This window comes from Balaenoptera physalus (genome assembly GCF_965194825.1).
Source record: "Balaenoptera physalus genome assembly, chromosome: 19".
Taxonomy (NCBI): domain Eukaryota; kingdom Metazoa; phylum Chordata; class Mammalia; order Artiodactyla; family Balaenopteridae; genus Balaenoptera; species Balaenoptera physalus.
The window spans coordinates 55,380,327-55,397,366 of record NC_138900.1 but is presented as its reverse complement, the minus strand read 5'-3'; the positions used below and the strand labels follow the sequence as shown (position 1 = coordinate 55,397,366).

Below are 17,040 nucleotides of genomic sequence, written 5' to 3'. Positions count from 1 at the left end.
ATTTTTGTGTGATTTTTTGTCAATTTGATAGAGTTTCACATCTTCTTCAAGACAGATTTTGCATTTTCTCTAATTTGAATGTATTCTGGTTTCCACCTAGCAGTCTCCCCAGAAGTCTAATCCTCTTCTAGCTTCTGCTTCTGTGGATGAGGAAGAAGTGGACACTTGCACAATATGTTTGGAACAGTGGACCAATGCTGGGGATCACCGGCTCTCGGCATTGCGCTGTGGGCACCTCTTTGGGTATAAGTGCATTTCTAAGTGGCTCAAAGGACAGGCACGAAAATGTCCTCAGGTAAAGACCATAGTTAAGAACTGTGCATGTGCACAGTCAACATGTTAAGTCAGGAGGATTCCTAGAACCACACTTATTGTGTCCCATTGGGCTCCTTAGTGCAACAAGAAAGCCAAGCACAGTGACATCGTTGTCCTTTATGCCCGAACCCTGAGAGCTTTGGACGCTAGTGAACAGGAGCTCATGAAAAGGTAGGTGGCAAGAGTCTGCCTAGCTGGAATATTCCCTTTTGGTTCTTTGTATGCACCTCTGAAAAAGGTATGAGTCACTCTTAATGTGGTTCTGAGGCTTTCCTTGGGCCGTGACTGGGGATCTCTGGGGATCGTTGGCAATCTGTCTAACACTGTGATTTATGATACATGTCTGATCATCTGAAGCATGGTTTGCTCTCCATATAGCATTAAAAATGATGATCTGGGGCTTCCCTGGTGGCACAGTGGTTAGGAACCCGCCTGCCAGTGCGGGGGACACGGGTTCGAGCCCTGGTCTGGGAAGATCCCACATGCCATGGAGCAACTGGGCCCATGAGCCACAACTACTGAACCTGCGCTCTAGAGCCCGCGAGCCACAACTACTGAAGCCCGCGTGCCTAGAGCCCGTGCTCCGCAACAGGAGAAGCCACCACAATGAGAGGCCCGCGCGCCGCAAGGAAGAGTAGCCCCTGCTCACTGCAACTAGAGAAAGCCCGCGCACAGCAACTGACCCAGTGCAACCAAAAATAAATAATAAATTAATAAATTAATTTAAAAAAAAAAGTCATAGAGAAACCTTTAGCCATACAGTAATACCTCACACCTAGGCTGGGAAGCAGACCCAATCAGAAAGATAGCCTGGATTTTTTGTAGCCTGTCCAGATTCTTCCCTAGGGATTACATTTACTGCCTGCCTCTGCTCCTAAATACTGTGAACACTGAATCAGGGAATCCTCTGTCTTACTCTTTGTAGCCAATTCATGGCCATCTAGAACACACTCCCAAGTCTCAATCTCTTTGTCACTAGAATAGACTTAATGATACTTTTTAAAAACTGAGGATTTTTGTTTCTTGTGTCCCTAAGCCCTCCTGCAACAGTACTCTGCAAAGAAGTCTCATAACTGAAGCTTTGCACTTGTCATACAATGCAAGAAAGTATCAAGATTTTGGAAGCCCATGAACAAATGCTAATAACACTACTTATAAAATATGCTCTAAGAACATTAAAGATTAAAAATACCTGCACTGGACTTCCCTAGCGGTCCAGTGGTTAACACTGCACGCTTCCTCTGCAAGGGGCACAGGTTCGATTCCTGGTCAGGGAACTAAGATCCCACATGCCTCGCAGCACAGCCAAAAAAAATAAAAAGAACCTGCACTGAGAGACTACAGGGATGTGGGTTCGCTCATGTATTACTGGTAAAAATGTACACGGGCACAAACATTTAGAGAGGCCTTTAGCAATATGCTTCAGAAGTCTAAAAGTAATTCTGCTTCAGGCATTTTCTCTAAAGAAATGATTAAGGATATGTACAAAGATGTACTTAATCAGACTTTTTTTTTAATTTTTTTTTTATTTTATGGCTGTGTTGGGTCTTCGTTTCTGTGCGAGGGCTTTCTCTAGGTGCAGCAAGCGGGGGCCACTCTTCATCGTGGTGCGCGGGCCTCTCACTATCGCGGCCTCTCTTGTTGCGGAGCACAGGCTCCAGACGCGCAGGCTCAGTAATTGTGGCTCACGGGCCCAGTTGCTCCGCGGCATGTGGGATCTTCCCAGATCAGGGCTCGAACCCGTGTCCCCTGCATTGGCAGGCAGACTCTCAACTACTACGCCACCAGGGAAGCCCCAGACTTGATTTTTGCTTAATACTCTGAGGCACATATCCTAGTTGATAGATGTGGCTCTAGTTGATTCATTTTAATTTCTATATAATATTCTATTTCTCTAATTAGAGTTTACCTATATGTATTTCATATTGGTGGACAGTTAGGTGGTTTCCAGTTTTTGTTAATATAAGCCATGCTGCAGAGAGATAGGTGAGAGTTTCTTTAGGTCTAGAAGTGGCTTTGCTTTATCATAGGGTACATGTAATTTCAGCTTTACTAGATATTGTCAAATTGCTCTTCCAAGAGGCTATTCCAGTATATACCAGCAGCAGTGTAAGAGATTTCTCATTTTTTTTCATACCCTCACCTACTTTGTATTATCAGACTTAATTTTTGCCAGTTTCATGGAGTGAAGTAGTATTTACTTTAATTTGCTTTTCCTCAATCGCGGTTGAACCTACTTTTCTATACATTGTGCTCAAATATTTTGCTCATTTATATTGAAAAAAATATATTGTTTCTTACTGATTTATAGTTCTTTGTTTTCCTTATACCAACTCTTTGTTGGTTGTATACGTTGCAAATGTCATCTTCTAGTTTATGGTTTGTCTCTTTAACTTGTCTGTGGTATCTTTTGTTAAACACAAGTTTTTAATTTTAGTGTAGTCATTTATCAGTCTCTCGTTTTGTGTGTTTTTGTCCCTACTACATTACAATCATGGAGACATAATAGCTTCTTTGAAATGTCTTTTTTTTTTTTTAATAAATTTTTTCTTTTGGCTGCGTTGGGTCTTCGTTGCTGCGTGTGGGCTTTCTCTAGTTGTGGCATGCGAGGGCTACTCTTCGTTCCGGTGCGCGGGCTTCTCATTGCGGCTCCTACTCTTGTTGCGGAGCACGGGCTCTAGGCGAACGGGCTCAGTAGTTGTGGTGCATGGGCTTAGTTGCTCTGTGGCATGTGGGATCTTCCTGGACCAGGGCTCGAACCCATGTCCCCTGCACTGGCAGGCAGATTCTTAACCACTGTGCCACCAGGGAAACCCCTTTTAAATGTCTTTAAAAGTTTTAGTTGTTTTTGTTTTTGTTTTTGTTTTTTTTTAATTAATCAATTTATTTATTTTTGGCTGTGTTCGTCTTTGTTTCTGTGCGAGGGCTTTCTCTAGTTGCGGCAAGCGGGGGCCACTCTTCATCGCGGTGCGCGGGCCTCTCACTATCACGGCCTCTCTTGTTGCGGAGCACAGGCTCCAGACGCGCAGGCTCAGTAGTTGTGGCTCACGGGCCTAGTTGCTCCGCAGCATGTGGGATCTTCCCAGACCAGGGCTCGAACCCGTGTCCCCTGCATTGGCAGGCAGATTCTCAACCACTGCGCCACCGTGGAAGCCCCTAAAAGTTTTAGTTTTTACACTAGTTTTTAGTCTACCTAAAATCTAGTATTATGGATAACCACAATTGTATTAATTGTTAAAATTAATAATTTAAAAACTAATAAATAATTTTAAATTAATAAATAAAAATTTATATAGAAATATTCTTTCTATATAAATTTCCATTGCTACCTCTATCCTAAATTAAGTTTCTATATTATGAATGGACTACTCTGTTGTTCTGGGGTCTGTTTGTTAATTCTTGCACCAGTACTTCAATTTAGTCTTTCCAGCTATGAACATTATATAATATCCTTTCACTTATTCACTGTTTCCTTTGTGTCTTTTATAACTGTATTTTGCTTCTTAAAGGCCTTAACTTTATTCCTAGGTTGCTGTTGTTAGAATGCTATTTCGAATGAATTTTTTTCTGTTATATTTACTAGTCAGTTATCTGTGTATGGGGAATGCTGTTGATCTAATTTTCTTGATCTTGACTACAGCAGCCTTGCTGAACTCTAATAGTTTGTGGGTTCTCTTGAATTATAAGAGCCACTTTATCCCTTCCTTTCTAATTTTCATCTTTTTTTCTCTCCTATCTCATTGGAGTGGAAATCCCTTTTTTTGCATTTCATATTTTGAAACATTCAGATTTATGATTTTTATTCCTGGTGAATATGTCCTTTCATTACACATTGTTCCTCTTTATGCCTTTTCATCCTTTTTAATTCTAATCAGTCTTTTTTTAACATTTGCCTAGTGTATACTTTCTGTCTTTTTAACTTCAGCCTCTTTTTTTTATTAATTTATTAATTTATTTATTTATGGCTGCATTGGGTCTTCGTTGCTGCACGTGGGCTTTCTCTAGGCGGGGCTACTCTTTGTTGTGGTGTGCGGGTTTCTCACTGCGGTGGCTTCTCTTGTTGTGGAGCACGGGCTCCAGGCACGTGGGCTTCAGTAGTTGTGGCATGCGGGCTCTAGAGCGCAGGGTCAGTAGTTGTGGCACATGGGGTTAGTTGCTCCGTGGCATGTGGGATCTTCCCAGACCAGGGCTCGAACCCATGTCCCCTGCACTGGCAGACAGATTCCTAACCACTGGGCCACCAGGGAAGTCCAGCCTCTTTTTATAGTGTTCTTTAATTTGAATATCTGATGAACAACCAGTACCTTATTTTCTTTTTATCCAGTAGATAATCTTGGTCTTTTAACAGGTCATTTTTACTCTTTTATAATTTGGTTCTAACTCAAGCAGTGAGCTTGGCTCTAATCCCTCATTTTGCATTTTAGGTCCCCATTCCCTAGTAAGAGCCAAATTCCTGGTCATCACTGCCTACTTCAACACTGAGACCCACCCCAGTAGGCTCATGAGTTCAGCCCTGCATGCTACTTTTCTGTAGTGTTTCTGGGCTTGAGAGATTTTTCACTTGTTATATTTTATTCACTATCATGACATATTAACAGCAAAGTGTGTATATCATAGCATGAATTTACTATGTCATCTTGATGAGAAGTCTTCTGTAGTCTTTCTAATCTCCACCTGTTGCTGGCTTTCCCCCTCTAGTTCCTTAGAAGAGGAGCAGACGCTAAGGAAGAAGGCCGAGTTAGAATCGGCACAGTGCCGGCTCCAGCTTCAAGTCCTCACTGAGGAATGCACTAAGCTTCACAGTCATGTTCAGGTAAGTTTGCCTTTTCTAATCCAAAGAACTTTTGGAGTAGGAATTAAGAAGGCATCTAAATATTATTTAGTTTCATCTCAGATATGAATAGGATTTACCAGGTTTTTCAGGAAGTAAACATGATCAAGTCTTTATTTCTGATTAGGGCTTATATACGTGCTTTATGATGAATTCTACTGCAGTGTGAATTTTTTACAAATTGAATAGCCACCTGATAATCAAAACTTGTTTAAGTCATTTCACTTCCTTTAATCTACCAATTAAATGAGAATTTCAGACAAAATGACCATTAAGGACTTTCAGTGCTTTATGATTCTGTGCTCTCCCTATTTCAATTGCTTGTTGAAATATTGTGAAAACTGCAGCAGTTCTTTAGGATTCATGTTAACATTTTCTTGTAAAGGATAAGAAATATCCTTGTATTAGATCAAGGAATTGTGTATGAGGGGAATACCAAACGAAAAAGCTTCACATTTACAAAATCTTTTTCATTTTAGGACTTGAAAAAACTTATTGTGCAGCATCAGGGTCAGATTTCACAGCTGACCGGGAGTTCCCAAGCACGTTTCCTAAGCAGCCTGCCCTCCAGCCAGAGCCGACACAAATATCATTTCCAGAAGACATTCACAGTGTCTCAAACAGGAAACTGCCGAGTCATGACATACTGTGATGCTCTGAGCTGCCTGGTAGTATCACAGCCTTCTCCTCAGGCCTCCTTCCTTCCAGGTGAATAGTCCAGAACCTCAGGTGTTTTTTTGTTTTTGTTTTGTTTTGTTTTTTTTTAAGGAACATTTATTTATTTATTTTTTGGCTGCGTTGGGTCTTCGTCGCTGCGCGTGGGCTTTCTCTAGTTGCGGCGAGAGGGGGTTACTCTTCATTGTGGTGCATGGGCTTAAGAGATGCAGTGGCTTCTCTTGCTGCAGAGCACGGGCTCTAGGCACGCAGGCTTCAGTAGTTGTGGCTTGTGGGCTCTAGAGTGCAGGCTCAGTAGTTGTGGCGCACGGGCTTAGTTGCTCTGTGGCATGTGGTATCTTCACAGACCAGGGTTCGAACCCGTGTTGCCTGCGTTGGCAGGTGGATTCTTAACCACTGCGCCACCAGGGAAGTCCCCAGAACCTCAGTTTTTATGTTCATTATTGGACTCTATTTCTCTCCTCCCTTCTTGGAGAATCCAGGACTCACTAGTAGGTGAACACTGTCCACAGCCCACCAAATCACTTTTTCCTAGTCACTTTCCTATTAATACAGATACTTTAGGGTACTGCAAAGATATCTGTACTGTCTGTTGACGTCATTCTGTAAATTTGTTCACCAAAAGGGTAGAGATACCGAACCATGGTAAAGTGAGAGAATATGTACTTAGAAGTGTGGGTTGTCCAAGGATAAGAACATCATTCCTGTATGTCCCACTAAAGTACAGATTCATTTTAGACTAGAAATATTTGAAAAAACACTACCCCAAGCTCTAATTCAAGTTAAAACAAGATTTAATGCTTATTTTCAGTAGTGTTCAAATTGACAAATTCCAAATAAAAGAATTTGGGAACATTATTATTTTATTAATATTATACTGCTTTTCTCTTTTTTGTGTGCTTTTCAAGCTTAATTTTAGGTTGTCCTAATGTTGAAAACCAAATCTCACATGCCCAATGTTGTAGATGTTTTTCCTGCTGTCTTCAGCATATGATTTCTGCCAACTGTCAGGTCCCTTTGCTTCAGCCTGATTTCCTGTCCCCCGACTTAGAAGTTACATTAAAATGCTTCAAAACTATGTCCCCCACACTTAGTATATATAGGATTGGTGGTGGAATCCCTAGATTATCTTATATTTCTCTATTCACTAATATTACCTATGAGTTGAGAGGCTATCAGGAGGCTCCAATTGAGGGGAAAGTAAAAGGATTGTTTATAATGTTCCTATATCCCATTCAAAATTTTAGTAAAAAGATTTATCATCATATAAAACCCTCCCCATTAATTGGAAAAATACTTATTTCTTCCAGTTGTTTCCCCAAATTGGGTGTGATCTGTTCCTTTATTTCTTAATGAGTCTATTCCATACTGCACAGCTGATAGACTGATTATGCTAATTTCCTCTTGTTTCCTTTAATGATTAACTAGGCAAATACTCATGTTCCCTTGTTGATTTAAAGCCTGTAGTTTCTGTGTTTGTTTCTCTGGCTCTCCTAATTCTGTTTCAGGAGAAAACACAGTAAACTTTCTCTCACTTTTTTCCCTAGTGAAGCAGAAGTGTGATCTTCAATCTAGGATTTGACAAATTTTGTTTGTGTATAACTCAGGTAAAATAGATACTTGGTAAAAATAAATGTATTATCATAACCTGGTAAGAGAACAGAGTAACAAATAAATTTAAAAGGACAAGTTTTTGGCTTTCTTTTCCTCTCTTGGAATGATATACCTTGATTAGCATACTTGATGGCATCTGTTTTCATTCTGTTTCAGAAAAAGGTAACATATCTTGACCACCTGACACAGAAATTACTTATCTCCATTCTGTATTGTTCATTATCTCTTCTACATCTTGAGTATCTGTGGTTCAGGTGGAATAGTGTCTTTCTCTCTCTTTCTCTCTCTCTCTCTCTCTCCCTCTCCCCCAAGAGCTTTATTATTAAAGTATAATTGATGTACAATAAACTGCACATACTTAACGTGGTATACCATTTGGTGAGTGTTGATACATATATACACTCCTGAAACCATCGCCACAGTCTAGATAATGAACATATCTGTCACCCTGAAAGTTTGCTCAAGCCCTTTTGTAATCCATCATCCACCTGTCCCTCCCTCCTCTCCCCATCCCCAGGCAACCACGTTCTGTCATGATAGATCAGTTTATATTTTCTAGAATTTTACATAAATGGAACCATACAGTGTTACTCTTTTTTTGTCTGGCTTTTTTCAACATAACTTTTTTAAGATTAGCCATATTATCGTGTCTATCAGTAGTTCATTTCTTTTTATTGTTGGGTAGTATTCCATTGTATGTATATACAATGCTTTATCATTCACTTATTGATAGATATTTGGGATGGAATGTATTTTTTAAAATAAATTAGAACTCCGGGGAATTTTTATTTTCTTTGTTCGACTAGCTTTTTCCCAGAGACATGCCAAGAAAAGTGAAGAAAGGACCTACTTGAAATGGTAGTTTGCTTTGTCCTAAATTGACTTTCAGTGATCTGTTTCACTCTCTCGTATCTTTGGCAGGCTTTGGTGTTAAGATGTTGAGTACTGCCAACATGAAAAGCAGTCAGTATATTCCCGTGCATGGCAAACAGATACGTGGACTGGCTTTCAGCAGTCGATCCAAAGGCTTACTTCTCTCTGCTTCCCTGGACAACACTATTAAACTGACCAGGTGAGTGCTTTGTGGGGAAGATGGGCCCTGGGTTGCCTAGGGTTGAATAGTGTGGGAATTAGTTATCTGTGTTATGATGACCTTGGCTTTTGTGGGGGTGGGATGGGAGATGTGTAAGGCATTGTCTTCTCAGATTCAGCTTCATTGATTTTAAAATGTATTGCTTTAAAAAGTGGACACATCTGGTGACAAAACAGAACGTGTGGTGTTCCATTTCTTAAAAATTATATATGTTACAAAATATATCTTAAGTCATGCAGATGAGAGTAACACCCTAGAGTTGGTAGAATGACAATATGGAGGGAGCCTTGGTACTGACACCATGGAGTCACCATACTAGCTTGGGACTGCTTATTCCTTGTCTGTTCCCGGATCGTTGTACCTAACAGAAATGCCTACCAGGAACTCATTGTCCTGGGTGCCATGATGACTGCTCTCATCAGTAACCCTCAGTTACTACATTTTATCTTTCACATGCTCTGCAAGTACCCTGAACCAGATCTGAGTGTGCTCCATGCCTTTATCTTTTAGAAAGTAGTTCTAACCCACGCACCTATGGCCACCTAATCTACGACAAAGGAGGCAAGAATATACAATGGAGAAAAGACAGCCTCTTCAATAAGTGTTGCTGGGAAAACTGGACAGCTACATGTAAAAGAATGAAATTAGAACACTCCCTAATACCATACACAAAAATAAACTCAAAATGGATTAAAGACTTAAATTTAAGGCCAGACACTTTAAAACTCTTAGAGGAAAACATAGGCAGAGGACTACCCTGGGGGTGCATAAGAATATGCCTGCCAATGCAGGGGATACGGGTTTGAGCCGTGGTCCAGGAAGATCCCACATGCCATGGAGCAGCTAAGCCCGTGCACCACAACTAATGAGCCTGCACTCTAGAGTGCGCAAGCCACGTCTACTGAGCCCGCATGCCACAACTACTGAGCCCGCATGCCACAACTACTGAGCCCGCATGCCACAACTACTGAGCCCGCACACCTAGAGCCTGTGCTCCGCAACAAGAAAAGCCAACGCAATGAGAAGCCCGCGCACCGCAACAAAGAGTAGCCCCTGCTCGCCACAACTAGAGAAAGCCCATGTGCAGCAACGAACCCCAATGCAGCCAAAAATAAATAAATAAATTTATTTTTTAAAAAAAACATAGGCAGAACACTCTTTGACATAAATCACAGCAAGATCTTTTTTGACCCACCGCCTAGAGTAATGAGAATAAAAACAAACAAAAGGGACTTAAACTTAAAAGCTTTTGTACAGCAAAGGAAACTATAAACAAGACAAAAAGACAACCCTCAGAATGGGAGAAAATATTTGCAAATGAAGCAACTGACAAAGGATTAATCTCCAAAATACACAAACAGCTCATGCAGCTCAATATCAAAAAAACAAATAACCCAGTCAAAAAATGAGCAGAAGACCTGAGTAGACATTTCTCCAAAGAAGACATACAGATAGATGGCCAACAAACCATGAAAAGATGCTCAACATCACTAATTATTAGAGAAATGCAAATCAAAACTACAATGCAGTATCACCTCACACTGGTCAAAATGGCCATCATCAAAAAATCTACAAACAGTAAATGCTGGAGAGGGTGTGGAGAAAAGGGAACCCTCCTGCACTGTTGGTGGGAATGTAAATTGATACAGCCACTATGGAGAACAGTATGGAGGTTCCTTAAAACACTAAAAATAGAACTACCATATGACCCAGCAATCCCACTATTGGGCATACACCCAGAGGAAACCATAATTCAAAAAGACACATGCTGGGGACTTCCCTGGTGGCGCAGTGGTTAAGAATCCACCTGCCAATGCAGGGGACACGGGTTCGAGCCCTAGTCCGGGAAGATCCCACATGCCATGGAGCAACTAAGCCCGTGTTGCACAACTACTGAGCCTGCGCTCTAGAGCCCACAAGCCACAACTGCTGAGCCCACGTGCCACAACTACTGAAGCCCGCACGCCTAGAGCCTGTGCTCCACAACAAGAGAAGCCACTGCAATGAGAAGCCAGCGCACCGCAACAAAGAGTAGTCCCCGCTCAGTGCAACTAGAGAAAGCCCGCGCACAGCAACGAAGACCCAATGCCGCCAAAAAATAAATAAATAAAAAAATAAATTTATTTTTTAAAAAAACAAAAAAACACATGCACTCCAGTGTTCATTGCAGCTCTATTTACAGTAGCCAGGACACGGAAGCAACCTAAATGTCCATCAACAGAGGAATGGATAAAGAAGATGTGGTACGTATATACAATGGAATATTACTCAGCCATAAAAAGAAACGAAATTGGGTCATTTGTAGAGATGTGGATGGACCTAGAGACTGTCATGCAGAGTGAAGTAAGTCAGAAAGAGAACAACAAATATATTAATGCATATATGTGGAATCTAGAAAAATGGTATAGATGATCTTATTTGCAAAGCAGGAATAGAGACACAGACATAGAGAACAAATGTATGGATACCAAGGGGGAAAAGAAGGGGGTGGGAGGAATTGGGAGATTGGGATTGACATATATACACTATTGCTATTATGTATAAAATAGGTAACTAATGAGAACCTACTCTATAGCACAGGGAACTCTACTCAGTGCTCTCTGGTGACCTAAATGGGAAGGAAATCCAAAAAAGAAGGTATCTATGTATACGTATAGCTGATTCATTTTGCTGTACGGTAGAAACTAACACAAGTTTGTAAAGCAACTGTACTCCAATAAAAATTAATTAAAAAAAAAAAAAAGTAGTTCTGATTAGATGTCTCTTAGTTGACTTCTTATTTAATTTCTCCAGCTAAATCTGAGGGACATCATGATGCCTGCTCCAGGCCTGATATACCTTTTGACTTTTCAAGAATGCCTCAGCTTAATTTTACCCCCAAAATCAATGTACCATTATGTTTTATGTGTATCTATGTGCTATGACTTATTTTAGTAATGCTGAAAATTAGGGGGAGAAAGAAAGGTTAAATAGCAACATGTTATTAATGACTACCTCTGGATGATTGGATTATAATTTATTTTTATTTTTCTTGTATGTATTTTCTAGTTTTTCAATATTAAATATTGATTACCTGTGTAATAGGTAGCTATGGAGAAGGTAATAGGGGTAGGGTAGGGAATGTACTGTTTATCTGTCCCTTTAACTTATTCTTTTACTTCCTTACAGCTCAGGAGGAAAACCTGTCCCCCAAAACAAATATTTTGGAATTAAAAGGAGTTATCTGGGCAGTCCCTAGGGGAAATTGGGAATCCAGATAGTTTTGGTGTGTGGTTATGTTCTTAAAGGATCATCATTAAAATGATAATCTTTACATCTTTCTTCTGTATTTGATTTTTGTAATGCATAGTTGTAAAAGTCTTTTTTAACTCCACAGCCTGGAGACAAATACTGTGGTCCAGACTTATAATACTGGACGTCCTGTCTGGAGCTGCTGCTGGTGTCTTGATGAAAACAATTACATGTATGCTGGATTGGTCAACGGTTCAATTCTGTTGTATGACCTTCGAAACACAAGCTTTCATATCCAGGAGTTAGTACCTCAGAAAGCTAGGTAGGGAGCCACCTGTAGGTAACAGCTTTCTCTTAGACTGTGATTGTATTAATCCTGTCTTTTGAGAGTGTTTCACAGTTGATCAGAATTCCTAACAGAGGGCATTTCTCTGAGTCCACTGATCTATTCTCACTTCAGAATCAGTAAGATCCTTAGAGTTTGTGTTCATGATAGTTCATATGGTAGAAAGTTCTGGTACCAAATATAACCAAATTGACCCAACATGCCAAAATGAAATCAGATATGTGTTCAGAGCCCAGCTCCACCATTTATGAGCTGTGTGACCTTGGTCACATTTCTTGGCCTGTTATGAGCTTCATCTGTGAAATGTGGTTAGCACCGTCTTGCTTTAATAGACACACATGTCTAACACATAGGAAGAGATCAGTAAAGAGCAGCCCAATAAAAAGTGATTTAAAACTTCCCTAATCCACAGCTGGACCACCTTGGTCTAAGGATACCATATTACTATGATTTATCCATTTATAATCCAGTTATAGAGTTGGGAGGTTTGTGAAGTTGGCCCAGGTTCTGAGGATGGGTAGCCACCAGCACCACTTTGGCTCTTCAGAGTGTACAAAAAGGGGGGTAGAGCAATCTAAACATAAAGATATCACTATAGTAATAATTGTTTACTGAAACCTAGCCTCAACACTGTGGGGTTTTCGTTTCATTTGGGTTGAGTGGAATCGTTCTTCAGTGATGTGGTTCATGGGCCTGAAGGTGACTGCTATAAGTTTATACAAATTCGAACTTCAGGCAAACAAGGTGACTGCCGTCTATGTAGAGGATCCACGTAGACAGTAAAATACAGCAAATAGCAAGGGAAGAATATGTATTTGTTTTTGTTTTAGTTTGCTTAGGTTAGCTTCATTATGACAAGGAAATGAAACAAAGCAGGCAACGTGATCACTTTGGCAGCTTTAGCAGAAACGAGTTCGTAGGAACATAGTCTGTAGGCTAATATTTCTGAGAGAACTCTTGGCATGCAGTCTGGGTCATATGATTGCAGAAAGACATTTAGAAAATCTCTAAAGAAACAATCCTGTTTCTGAATTAAAATGTAGTTGCTTTAGGCTGTTTTGTTTGTTTGTTTGTTTTTTGGCCGTGCCACACAGCTTATGGGATCTTAGTTCCCTGACCAGTGGTCGAACCTGGGCCCACAGCAGTGAAAGCACAGATTCCTAACCACTGGACCACCAGGGAATTCCCTAGGCTGGATTTTAATTGAGGGGGTCTGTCAACTACAGCTTGGAAGCTTTAGTTTATTAGATGTATAAGCTGAATTTCCTTCCTGACTTTTCTTGTGTATGTGGCTAACCCCATTTCCAGAAGCTTCACGCCAGTCAGTTCTTGTGTTTGTAATCTTATACTTTTAAATTTCCTAGTCCTTTTTTTTCCCGTTGCTTTTAGAGCATGTGGTGTCCCCTCTGAAACCGAATGTGGAATATTATATGTATGCTCTTTTGTTTCTGCAGAGTGGGTTGGTAGTTTTATCAGCTGTGAGAGGATAGTCACCCTCAGAAGTTTTTTAACCTTTTCTATAGAGTTAGGAAAGTCCTCAAGGGCTCCTGGTAGTGGGGTCTGGAGCAATCCAAGTATTGGCAGGTGAGGCATAATTTCCTTTCTTTCCCTTCAGATGCCCGCTGGTATCCCTGTCATACATACCCAGAGCTGCCTCGGCTGCATTTCCATATGGTGGGGTGTTGGCTGGAAGCTTGGAGGATGCTTCCTTTTGGGAGCTGAAAATGGGCTTTACTCATTGGCCTCACGTGCTGCCCATGGAGCCTGGGGGCTGCATAGACTTTCAGACAGAGAGCAGCACCCGGCACTGTCTTGTGACCTACAGGCCTGGTGAGTGTTGTTGGCATGTCCTCGTGGGACCTGTGGTTTGTTTGGGAGCAGATTGGTAGAGGGGAGAAAAAGAGAGCTTGTCCTAGCCTTCAGGTGGTACTGGTAAGCCCCTCACAGACTAATAGCTCTTGCTACTACAGTGAGGACAGTGGCCCCAGGTTCTTCCACAGAGCCTGCCTCCCTTTTCCTCACTTGTGTGAACTGGGACATATTTGGCCAGGTACTCCTTGGAAGTGAATCAGCCACTTTAGGAGCCCCTATGACTTAAGACAGTAGTGGAATGAGGAGACCTGCTCTTGAAGCCACTGAGCTACCCTTAGATCAGTGTCATGTTTTCTACTTGCCCCTCATTTCACTTAAAAGAAAGGCCCAGATAAGGGGAGTCATGTAAAGAACCCAGACTCTAGGCTATTAGCTGTTCTTCCTTATTTGGGGCCAACACACGTCAGTGAAGAGTAGATGGACAACCGTAGTGGCCCTAGCCAGCTGAACTTCTCATGGCCTCCAGAACCAGGACTGCAACCCTTGACGACCAACTATGCTAAAATTCACAGGTTCTTCCTAGCTGAAAGGTATGAATCTAAATTCCTGATGAGCTATATTGATGGTCAGGCAGATGTTTTGTAAGAGATAGTCATTAAAGTGCTCATACTTCTGCTAGTTGTGGATTGACCTAAGCATTTTAAGTTTTGTTTGAGCTGAGAAGCTGCTTCAGCAGACTCTTCTTTCTCTTTTGGTTTTAGTCATCTAGGTCCTCTATCTCCAAGGATTTGCTATGACTTTAGAAAGCTTGGGGATCCCATTTTGTTCTCTAGCTTTTGTTTGCCTCCCAGCAGAACCACTTGTATGTGCTTCCCCTTCTGTAATAATATGCTTTCACTTTATATGTACAGTTCCAGGGATTAATGGGGTCCTGACTGGGGGAAGGAAAAAACCTTGTAGTCAGAACCCTTAAGGAAGACAAAAACCCAAACAGAGGTCTGGCCAGTTACAGTGATTTTCCTAAAAAGGCTAGCTCATTCTCAGAATTGTTTCCTTCATATACAAAAACCTATTGTAGATAACTTGCTTCATCCTAGCCTAGGGTTCTGAATTTCATTTGTGATGTATTATTTTGTTCTTGTTATGTTTGCTCTGTCACTATTCATGATGGTTTGATAAAATTGTGCCCTTTCCACTCAACTGACTGGTAACCAAGTTCATGTACTTGGTTAATTTCTTTGGACCATCCCCATGGATCAATACTGATTTCTCTGTCTCATAGATAAAAATCACAGCACCTTACGAAGTGTACTCATGGAGATGTCCTATAAGCTGGATAATGCTGGAGAGCCAATCTGCTCCTGCCATTCTGTACAAACATTCCGTGGGGGACCCACTTGCAAACTACTGACCAAAAGTGCCATTTTCCAAAATCCAGAGAATGATGGCAGCATCCTGGTGTGTACTGGGGATGAAGTGTCAAATTCTGCCCTGGTGAGTAGTCTGTCAGTTTTTTATACTGACTTATATAAAGCAAAGAGCCAAAGTTCTCCATAATTGCATGTATCTTCATACGTGTATATGTGTGGTTGCTTAGTTTATTTTTTACACAAGTCACACTTTATTGATACATACTATTCTATAGTTTGCTCTTTCCTATTTAACTTCCTGTTTTGGATATCTTTCCATACCAGTATATTTAGATTGACCTCACTCTTTTTATGTGAGCTATAGTGTCTCATGGGCCATACTGTGAACCTTTTAAAAAAAGTGCTACTGAAACCTCTATAAAATAATTGATCAGGCATCAGCTTCATCAATTCAGGATGAATTTACAGTGCAGGGGTCAGCCTGTCACCACCTGAATACATTGATCAACCTTTGCATCACTCTAAGTGGGTTAACCAGAAATAATTTGCCTCTTGATGTTAGGCAAAATGAAGCACACGATGCCGTCTGTGTGGTGTCCTTGAACCCATAGAGCAGCGCTGTCCAATTATGTCACTGGCCATGTGAGCACTTGAAAGTAGTTAATGTGAATGAAGAACTTAATTGTAAAATTTTTATGTAATTTAATTTAAATGTAAAGAGCCTTATGTGGCATACTGTATAACACAGGAAACTCTGCTTAATGCACTGTGGTGACCTAGATGGGAAGGAAATCCAAAAAAGAGGGGATATATGTATATGTATAGCTGATTCATTTTGCTGTACAGTAGAAACTAACACAACATTGTAAAGCGTCTATACCACAATAAAAATTAATTTAAAAAAAAAGAGCCTTATGTGACTAGTGGCCACCATATTGGATAGCACCACTCTAGAGTCTAATGCTTTCATTTACTGGAATTGCAGTGGGTAGAGGAACAAGTTAAGTAATAGTACAGAAAGCAAACACACAAATCTAGGTTGTGGACATTCTATAGGACAACTGATCCTGCTTCCACAACAAGTCAGTGGCAGAAGAAAAAAAAGTGGGGAGGTTGGATCTGCTCTAGGTTAAAAGAGGCTTGGGACTTCCCTGGCAGTCCAGTGGTTAAGACTCTGTGCTTCCACTGCAGGGGGTATGGGTTCTATCCCTGGTTGGGGAATTAAGATCCTGCATGCCATGTGGTGTGGCCAAAAAAAAAGAGGCTTATTTAAATTTATGACTATTGGACTTCCCTGGTGGTCCAGTGGTTAAGAATCTGCCTGCCAATGCAGGGGACACGGGTTTGATCCCTGGTCCAGGAAGATCCCACGTGCCGTGGGGCAACTAAGCCCTTGCACCACAACTACTGAGCCCACACTCTGGGGCCTGCGTGCCGCCACCACTGAGCCATCGTGCTGCAACTACTGAAGTCCGTGCGCCTAGAGCCCATGCTTCACAACAAGAGAAGCCACCGCAATGAGAAGCCTGCGCACCGCAATGAAGAGCAGCCCCCGCTCGCAGCAACAAAGACCCAGGGCAGCCAAAAAAAAAAACCAAACATTTATGACTACCAAGTATAATGTGGACCTTACTTGGATCCTGATTCAAACAAACCAAATATAAAAAGAGACTATCAGAAAGTTTTTTTTATGCACTAGGTATTAGAGAATACTATAAATTATTGTTCATTTTGTTAGGCATAGTGACACTGA

The 17,040-nt window shown here is 41.1% G+C and overlaps 1 protein-coding gene across 5 annotated transcripts in view; it reads left to right on the top strand.

Annotated features, from left to right (window-relative positions):
* Positions 1–17,040, top strand: part of RFWD3 (ring finger and WD repeat domain 3) — a 63,244-nt gene that overhangs the window by 21,759 nt on the left and 24,445 nt on the right. For 3 of the 5 annotated variants that reach the window (XR_014256989.1, XM_082439020.1, XM_082439021.1), the window contains exons 5-12: positions 101–295; positions 395–486; positions 5,014–5,128; positions 5,626–5,854; positions 8,357–8,507; positions 11,905–12,081; positions 13,721–13,935; positions 15,200–15,411. Coding sequence is in view for 4 of the 5 variants with exons in the window: in XM_082439020.1 (XP_082295146.1) it covers positions 101–295; positions 395–486; positions 5,014–5,128; positions 5,626–5,854; positions 8,357–8,507; positions 11,905–12,081; positions 13,721–13,935; positions 15,200–15,411 (1,386 nt within the window). In the remaining variant the exon portion in view is untranslated. The remainder of the gene's footprint in view (positions 1–100; positions 296–394; positions 487–5,013; positions 5,129–5,625; positions 5,855–8,356; positions 8,508–11,904; positions 12,082–13,720; positions 13,936–15,199; positions 15,412–17,040) is intronic. The other 2 variants (XM_082439022.1, XM_082439023.1) reach the window with 2 other exon arrangements.